This window comes from Hesperophylax consimilis, chromosome 16, assembly GCF_061612785.1.
Source record: "Hesperophylax consimilis isolate HC1 chromosome 16, BYU_Hcon_1.0, whole genome shotgun sequence".
NCBI classification, from domain to species: Eukaryota; Metazoa; Arthropoda; class Insecta; order Trichoptera; family Limnephilidae; genus Hesperophylax; species Hesperophylax consimilis.
The window spans coordinates 11,573,452-11,583,411 of NC_142851.1; the positions used below are offsets into that span (position 1 = coordinate 11,573,452).

Consider the following 9,960-nt stretch of genomic DNA (forward strand, 5'->3'; position numbering starts at 1 on the left):
TCAGTGACGGGACCATGTTGGTAACTGGACAACTGTGGACAGTATCAGATCAACACACTTTTAAATTAATGAGTGATGAGAAACAAAACTAGGTTGCGTTAAGTTAGGTTTATAGGACCTTTTTTGGCATCACTTTTCAAATGATTGAATTGCTACTGTCCCGAGTTGTCATGAAATCGTTTCTCATACTTTTACCCCTCCAGCGTTTGAGGTTTACATACGACCGGGCGTCCATATTTTATAAAAGTATTTTTATCTTTTTTTCTATCATAAGAAAATACATAATTATTTTGACTCTAGAAAGAGAAATAATAATTCTTTCCAGTTTGCCTCAAATATTTAAACTGGAATCCATTAATATAATTCTAAAATTAATCCAAATGAATAATTCATATTTTGCGACGCTATCGTAACCATCGGTTTAACTTTAAAAATTATTTCTTATATTTTTTTTACATAAGTGAATTACAGTTTTCTAACAAATTCCTCAAACAAAACTAATATGTTTTCGAAATATCGAGTTCTATCAATTTTTTTATAATTGCAATAAAAAATTAAGTAAAAATGTGGTTAGCGTTTCTGATAACATTTTTCACGTTTGATATTAATATTTTATTATTTTGAAATATTTATGTTAATTTTAAATGCATACACCGGAAAGGTAATTTTATCTAGTTTCTAAAACAATATTTGTTTTTACGGTCAATAAAAAAAATAAGATGTATATAGCGCATTTGAAAAACACAGAAAACATTGCAGACTGAACAAATATGATGGATGTACTGAAGGGTTAATGGGATATAAACATATAATTAACAATATTAATATTTCTATTTAGTGCCGGTTGATGAATCTACAATGGAGGCCGAAGAAGCAGACAGATTTGCCCTCCAAAGCACCCTCGGCGTTCTGGAAGAATCATTAGTTGATGATCCAGATTCAGAGATGAACGTGAAAAACAAAGAAATTGTAACTGGACTAGGTAATTAAAACTAATCATTTTGTTTTCCTGCCAATGCATACATTCTGTACTTCAGTTTTATCAGTTTCAGTGCCGTTAAATTGGCATTTATTGAAATATTAAAACAATATCAAGTGAGCACCATAATTATTTTAATTGTATGCTTTACATTACCTACCTCACTAGGTGTAAACCTGTTCTGGAGAGAAAAAAACCACAAGCGGTAATACATGTTTTCAAAAAAAATTAACTTAAAAAAAATATTCGGCATTCTGTGAATGAACGTACTCGAAAGAATGTTTATGTACTAAGCGAATGGCATTGAAATATTACTTCTGGTTCTTTCATTATTGATGTTTTTCATACTGAGGTAAGTATTTTTATATTTTCGATATTTAATAACCACACAATGAAGTATATATTTTTTAAACTCTTACCAATCTCTTCAATGTATTACTAATTAACTAACTTCTAAAAATGTATAACATTGGCAAGTTTTCCAAACTAAATGCTTTGAATATAAATTTTTCCTGTATGTATTCTCTTTGAATTAACATAAAAATATATTTAGTACCGCCAATCTGAAATTTAATTTAATTTATTAAAGATGCTTTATTTTCTATCTCTTCAAGACTCCTCACAGCATCCCTAAAGGTGACATAGACTCTATAATCAATAATTCAAATCGTTTACAAACTGCCAGTAGTCACCGACATTTTTCTCAAAACCGAGTTAGAAGTTACAATCCTCCTATTTTTTCATGCTTTATCCAGTAAATTAGTCAAACAACACTATTTATAGCTAATTGAGGACCCTGAGAGTAACTATGCGCATATATTATGAATAATAATTGTTTATCCAAAGTCTCACTAAAATATTTTAATGACTTTTTGTGAGTGAAAAAATTTAATGACTTTTGGTGACTTCTTGTGAGATTAAAAATATTACCATTCTTTATTACTGTTATTATTCTGTTAATATGAATAAAACAAAAAAGTTTGATTCCCGAATGAAAGCAGTCGTATAAATCAATGAAAGTCCATTTAAAAAAATATTCTTATTTTACCTTGGACTAGCTGACGTGTACCTGGCATTGCTCAGCTTTTCTCTACTTTCTGTAAATATAATCAACTCAGCGACCGGTCGGTGGCTGAGTTGAAATCTCGTTTGTGTCCCACCCTGGCGTAGTGTGTTCAATTCCTCGGCTGGCTAAGTCCTCTATCACAACACAAGCAACATTTTCCGCTTACTGTGGTGGCAGTAGGAGATTTTTAAATATTTTCAGGTTATTCGTAACCCGGGAATGCTTGTCTCTCTTTTAAAAAAAATAATAATATGCATGTTTTATATATATATAAACCTTCCGGAAGAAATTCTCTAAATGATAGTGAAAATCCGTTGCGTAGTTTAAAAGAACTAAGCGCACAGACAGACAGACGCGGATAGCAACTTCATTTTAGTATAATAAGAGATATTACCGATTAAATTAACCGAAACTTCTTTATAGTCGATTATCTCAGAATCAACATTTTGTTAGTTAATGATTTCTGGCAGTAAGCCGACGAAGTATGTATGTAATAAATAATAGGTACAATTACAAAATTTTTTTAAGTTTTTCACATTTTAAATTGCTTTTCAGGCCCCGATTTAGTCAGCATGGGTCTTAACGAAAATCCTTCCAACGCCACTCCCTCTGACATCAACACCCCGACCATCAAACACATCGTGGAGGAGGCAGCCATCGACAAGTGCACCTCGCTGGAGGATGTTGATGATGATGAGATAGACTCCATCATCATGAGTGCGCAGGAGGCGGCCTACAAAACCAAGTTATGGCACAAAATTAATAAGACGTATTTGGATGAACAGAAACGTAAGATATTTGTATTTTATTCTTAGTTTTAACCTTCTCACACAATGGTACATATTAAGAGCTTAAAGTCAAACAATGATATCTACAAAAAACATACAAATAATTCTAGGTCTTAAAGACGAATAACATTATCTACAAAAAACACATAAAAATGATTCCAGGTCTTGAATCGAATAACTTTTTCTACAAAAAAACAAACATTGTTTGACTTTAATCCCTCTGGCTAATTTGTTCAGTTTTGTGAACAAACAGTTATTACCCCCAGAGTCAATTTGTTCGTTTTTGGGAACAGCTCATATGGTCTCATAGAAATCGTTGTAACTCCCTTACTGTCATGGTAAGAAATATTAACTAAACGGTTCAAGTCCAGAAGTTAACCACAGAAGAATTAGTATGTGCACCTCTAAGAAACCAACGTTACCGACCGATGATGAAAATAGGAGAAATGCAAATATTTTTAGGTTATTCGTAAAAGGGAGAAGTTTGTCTTTATTCTTTATATTTTTTTTTCAATTAATTATGAGTTTGAATTAAATATAAAAATAATCATTTAATGACATTTTAATGAAATAAAATTTTCTTTTCCAGTTAAAGAAGAACGAATTGCAAGAGAAAGAGAAGAAGGCAAACCGGAGAAGAAGAAAAGAAAAACCGGTCCGAAGAAGAAGAGCGGCATCGGTCCTTCAGCCTCGGCGGGAGAGGCCATAGAGAAGATGTTGCAGGAGAAAAAGATCAGCAGCAAGATAAACTACGACATCCTCAAGTCCCTCAACAGGGTCGGGGGCAAAGACGAAGACAAGGCAGCAGACCCCAAGGCCATCGAACAGCCGTCTGTTCCAGAATCGCCTTCACAAAAGTAATTATAACCTTTTTTATTTGATTTTACTACCTGCTTTGTTTTATAGGGCCTACAGACCATCCAATTTCATCCTTCCTAGTTGGAGGAAACATGTTTTGGAAGGCTCATCTTGTCCTTTCCTTAACCCCTAGAGCCTATGATATTTTGCACTGTGAAATATTTTCGCATTACATTCGATTCCAGACATATTCGCTATTTTTGAATGTATTTCAAAATAAAATACTATTTTTGAAAACACATAAAGACTCATTCAGATTTTAGTATTACAAATCCATATGATGCAATTAAAAAATTAAAATTTCCATATCAAACATAGATTGTTTTTAAGATCACTTACTGATGATTTTTATCACTTATAATGTAATCACCACTTTACATATAATACATATTTTAAAAAAAAACTTTTTATCTTTGTTGCATTCAAAAATATTTTTAGAAAATTTGCCAACCTTCACAGATATTTTTCAAATGCTATGTGCTGTTTCATAGAATTATATCAATTTTTTAAGGAGTGTCTAAAGTAAACTTTTAAATACAAATATAAAGCATGGTGTTTACTCTTTCTAATACTGTTTAAATCATATCTCACTGTGATACAAAATGAGATAGCATGAATTTTATGAGTCCATAGACTGGGAGAAATATCTCCCAAAAATACCATACGAGTGTTTGAAGTCTGAGAAATATATCCTAAAATTATTCTAGGGGTTAATCTAACCTCCTACGCTGGTGTTGCAAGTATTATGATCCACAAAGTTTCACTTAAACTCATTGTGCCGCGTGGTGGGGTAGATTGCGTTGAAAAGACCAGCATTGAGGAACTAGCGTCATTGATCCCTTCGGCACCGGTGCGTAGTCGGGATACACGCCAAACGCGCGCCCAACATTTGTACACGGTTGACATTTGTCACATGAGAACGGGTCGCTTCTACGATTCGTTCTTAAGTTCAACAGCTCGGCTGTGGAACGAACTGCCGGCCTCTGTGTTTCCTCCCTCCTACAACATGGGACTCTTCAAGACCCATGTTCACTCCTTCCTCTCCACAAAAAGACCCTCCACACAGCATCCCCAAAGATGACATAGGCCCTGAGGGAAATTATTTTCTTCAGGGCCTCCTGTGTGGAGTTAATAATAAAAAAAAAAATTTAAAAAAAAATAAATTGGTAAGGTTAAGCCATGCCCATTTTCGATCCCTTTTGACATATTTACTTCAAATTGAATGTAAGTAGTCCGATTTATTCGACTACGAATAGTGATCTACATTCTGGACTCATTTATTGTTACAATACAATGCAAAAACAGTATGCATTAATAATGCAGCATTATGTGTATTGTATTCCAGTGATTTAGAACAGATTAAGTACAGATTAGTTCACAAATTACGAACAATTCATCAAATTTTAAAGAAATTGAAGTTCTGTTATTATTTCATCATGAACCGGTTGTTTCACAGTACTCTGATAGTAATAGAACTTGAAAAGGACTTTCCTAGAACTTGTCAATAAACTTTTAAATTTTTTGATGAAATGTATAAATTTTGTGAAACAACCCGTCCTAAGTATTACATTAATAGAAAAGGCCTATAATTATTGTGTTCAGTATACAAATTACGGTAACTAATATTTCTTAGATTCATATAACGCTTTTTGAATGTGTAAATAAGCTATTTTAGGAAAATTTGTTTATTGTTCCCTCTTATAAATTAACAAACATTTAGGTTTAGGCTAGTTATAACAATGTCATAAATTAATTAATATTAATATATGCATACATGAATTAATGAATTCTTTTTAATTTCCTTATTTCAGAACACCATTAGAAAACGCCCAGAGTGCCCCCATTGTCCTCTCGTCTCCCGTTGCCGTGCGCACCCCGAGCAAAAGGAAGAGGATCCCGAAGAACCCCAATCCTGTTGGACTGGCCGTGGTGCAGTCTCCTCAAACACCAGCTCCTGTTCCTGTTCAAGTCGCCACCCCTCAACCTGCCCACAAATCTATTGATGACGATGGAGGTCATTATTTAATTTCAGACTGGTTTTCTTTATTTTTTCTCTCCAGAATCTTATTTAGTCACATCACGTCCCTCCTTGCATTCACTCTTACATAGATATTTATTTTTATTCTTAAACCTCTAGTATGGTAAGAAATTCACCGTGGATTTCGTATATTTGTACCCGTCATGTCCCGGCGAATCCACCATGGATTTGCTAATGGCTTACCGCACTTGCCTCTATTTTATGGTATTTTGAACCTTAAAATGCTCCTAGCATCTTAACCCTTTAAATGCCGGAAGGTATTTTGCTTGGATGTACCGACAGGCCGCGAATTTTTTACACCGATATCTTGAAGCTTCATTTAGATCACTCTAAAGTCGATATAATCTGTGAACTGTTATATTATAATTATTTCTTCATCATCCTAATTGATGTCACCGCGGGTCCCATATTTTAGATTTTTCAAATTACTTGAGTTTGACAAGCAAAATCGTCATATAGAACAGCATGTTAACGCGCTCATTTTGTATGGCCGGCCTTGTGAGCACGGCTACCTAGAGCGCGTAAACGCGCTTAAGGCACACAACCGGTTAAAATATATATGTTATTCACTTGGCAAGGAAATAATATACCTTAATGTTATTACTCATGCCGTGAAAAATCATGTTGCAAAATTCCATGTCAAATGTCATTTTTCCAATTTTCTAAAATCGTAATAGTATTATATTCATTTTTAGGTAAGCTTCATTATGAAAATTTTATTGTGAAGAATCCTTATTTAGCTGGAAAATATAATAAAATTCGAGAATATTTTCATAAGTCTTCCTTATACATACTATATTTTTTTATAAGTTTAGAAAGAAAAGAAAACATTTATCTGCTTATAAATAAATACAGGGATGTCCCTGAGCCAAAAGGCGCCTGGCGAGAGTAAAATGTCAAAACCAGTAGGCGCCTAGGTAGACGATCACTGTAATCAATAATTTCCAGATAATTTGTATTTTAGGAAAAATAATCTCAATGACGATTTGTTAGAACTGTCAGGTGTTAGGTATTATCAGAGCTTTGGCAATTCGGCGCCTGGAGCGGATTGCTCCAATAGCGCCTGCGTAATGCCGTCACTGATCCTGGGAAAACTTTATAGGTTAGATACATGCATATTTTTAAAGTTGTAGTAATCTGGTAGTACAATTTACAAAAATATAAATTTGCCGAAAAACAAGTAATTTACTACGAAAATAGTATCAGCCGGCGTACGACGGGCGATTGGCATTTTACCCCTTGCACACTTAGGAGTTAGGTCGCGTCAGGATGGCATTCGAAGGGTTAACTTTGTTAACCTTTTCTATGCAGCTGTCACATAATTAACGTGATCTGTCAGCAGATCTCCATACGCGGGTTTCGCTTATGTGATCCATGAAGTTTCACTAAACACCTACATTGTGTCAAAACTTGCCTCAAGATGGGATAGATCTCGTTGAAAAGGCCAACTAACGGTCAATGTTATTATCTACAAACCTTTTTTTTCCTTTGCCTTCCATAATAATAAGGAGAAATAAACATCTAAAATACTGTTTATTTATGACAACAATAAATTTATATACACAATTATTGTATATCAAGATAGCGCGACATAATTGTACACACAGAGGCAGCAGATGTAATTGTAATAACTTTTAGAATGGGTCTACTCTTCGATGCATTTTAAAAGACATTAACCTCTTTTGATTTTTCAAAACTTAACCTAAAAAATTCCAACTTCAAACTAGTTTTACTCGAAATTAAAATATTATAACACAATATCGACTATAAAATGCAGATTTACCAGTTTCTCGCTTATATCACTAGTTTCCAGATATTGTGTATAATATTATCGTCGTACGAACGTGACAATTTTTCATGTATATTCTTTCACTCTCCTAAATCTCCTAATCTAATCAATTTTTGTTTCAATGTCACTCTCGCGGTATTGCACGCCAACCGATGATTTGTTTTTAATTGTGTATACTTAAACCATGTACATTGAAATAAACAAACTGAAAGTGTTTTTATGTGCCCTATTAGATGCAGAAGATTACGAGGAAGATGCAGATGTCCCGGAGCCCGCTGCCGTACCCGAGATGGAGTCCCTTTCGCACATGCTCCGATCCCAGGATGATGAACAGGAATATTATGGCTTCGACGAATACTAATCTGACGTCATAACTTGCAAGACCGAATGTCTGCTAGATTTGCAATATTAAACGCGAATAGTTTGTAATGCTATTATAGTATTTTAAGAATAGTAATTAGTCTGAAGTGCGGTGTACTTTGCATTTTGAAGAGATCTGGATATATGTCGCCACTGAAGAAATAAACCGATAGAAGTGTGTTGGTTCAGTGAGCACGATGTAAACTCTATTTTCCATTACTTCTAATAAAATTGATATAACATTTTCAAATATCGTAATTCTTTCTTGAACAGATGGTCAATTTTTCATTGGCCTGTTTGGGGCCTAGGAGTCGAAAAGTCTTATGTAAATTTGCAACATCTTACTTCTAGGGATTATTCATTCATTGTTTACCACATTTCGTTACAAGTGTTTGAAATTTATTAACTTGCATTTGTACCTGCATAATCTTGTAAATTGTCACGAAACCTTATTTTCTATGGAAAAGTTATTTCAGTGCATTTAATCAAATACTCTGTAATATTAATAATACGTCCAACTCCGGTGAAATAGTGGCAATATCAACACTCTAGTGTAGCTTATTGACTTTGACATTCCTTTCAATGGCGGCAAATTGAATTTATTTAGTACTTGGTGGTGGTGTTTTACACTTTCTAACTTGTATTTTGATCAATATAAAAAGTAGGTTCAGTGTCCGCAGTTTACGGAAGTAATAATTACAAACAACAAAAACCCTCCAAGTCATTACCACAGGTTATAGTTTGTAAATATAATACGAATTTTCTCGATTACATAAGTGAAAACTACAAATAAGAAATTTTAAAAAATTCATACAATTATATGAGAGTTTTATTATATTTCCAAACCATCAAAGACCGAGTTAGTAGCCGCTTTAATATTTTTTACGTATGAGCAAAAAAGCGGTAACATCATACATAGGTTACCTAATTTTTGTTTTTCGATTTCTCTAATCTATTAATTTAAAATAAAGAATTTGATACATACACATAAAATCCATTAAAATGTACGAAAGAAAACCAAGGCGCACAACTCACGCCACTAGGAGACGCTAGCGTGGCATGTTGACATCAGAATGTATGGGAAATGTCAGAAGATAGAAGTATTATTAACACATTTCAGCCGGGTATTTTTTGCATTGGCACTACCCTGACTCCGGGCGAAAATAAAGGTCCTGCGCAAATTTATTTAATTTGTTTTAAATCGCTATATCATCGTAAATAATTAAAATATTTTAATAAAAATTTCTACATAGTAACTCAGCATACCCAAGCTATAAAAGTACTAAACGAAAATCGAATATTATTTGAAATGCTACTCAATTAACCTTGTAATGTGTTTATTACGGTCCGCCTATCGTTATTTGCTCACACTTGAATTCTTTAAATATGCCCGACATCTCTCGCTCGCTTGCACATAGGAGTTGAGTGGGTGCGGAACAGAGAAAGAGTTTCGAATCAGGTTTCACGGTCATAAAAACCCTCATTCCAGGAATTCAATTATTTCAATAACAAATAATATATGTACTCCTTTTGTTGAAATACCGATGTAAACGAAACGCACGAAAATAAATATAAAAAACAGACTTGCATTATGATTCAATAATTATGTACATTTAGTTGGGACCTTTATAAAGAGATTGGTATATAATATTAATATAAAAAACATCGAATAATTCCGTCTTTTCTGCCATTGAAATGAGGCCAGCGTAAAAGGTAGAACTACCCTTCCCGGCCTTAAGAGTCAATCGACCGAACGGGTAGAACTACCTTTCCCGGCCGAAGTGTGTTAATATTATAGGGTATTTGGTTTAATCTATGTAATTAAATCACTCCTAAAAACTTTAGCAATATTTTGCTACCGACATAATAGGCGAACTAGGCTGATTTTATCATTATTTAAAACTGTTCTTATTTATTACTATTAACTATAACGTAAATTTCCGTAAGTACTGCTACGATTGCTCTAGTTATTAGTATTGATTAACTAATTTTTCTGCAATTATTCATGACGTAAGTAATCATCATACAATTACGATTATTAACTAATTTCTTGATTACGGGTAAGATTATTACGATAATGTT

At 33.6% G+C, this 9,960-nt stretch overlaps 1 protein-coding gene across 1 annotated transcript in view; it reads left to right on the forward strand.

Annotated features, from left to right (window-relative positions):
* Window positions 1–9,960, forward strand: part of Brf (Brf RNA polymerase III subunit) — a 108,165-nt gene extending 98,205 nt beyond the window's left edge. Inside the window, exons 8-12 of the mRNA XM_089640881.1 lie at window positions 839–982; window positions 2,601–2,834; window positions 3,423–3,690; window positions 5,503–5,705; window positions 7,752–9,960. Coding sequence (XP_089497007.1) covers window positions 839–982; window positions 2,601–2,834; window positions 3,423–3,690; window positions 5,503–5,705; window positions 7,752–7,879 — 977 coding nt within the window. The 3' untranslated portion in view covers window positions 7,880–9,960. The remainder of the gene's footprint in view (window positions 1–838; window positions 983–2,600; window positions 2,835–3,422; window positions 3,691–5,502; window positions 5,706–7,751) is intronic.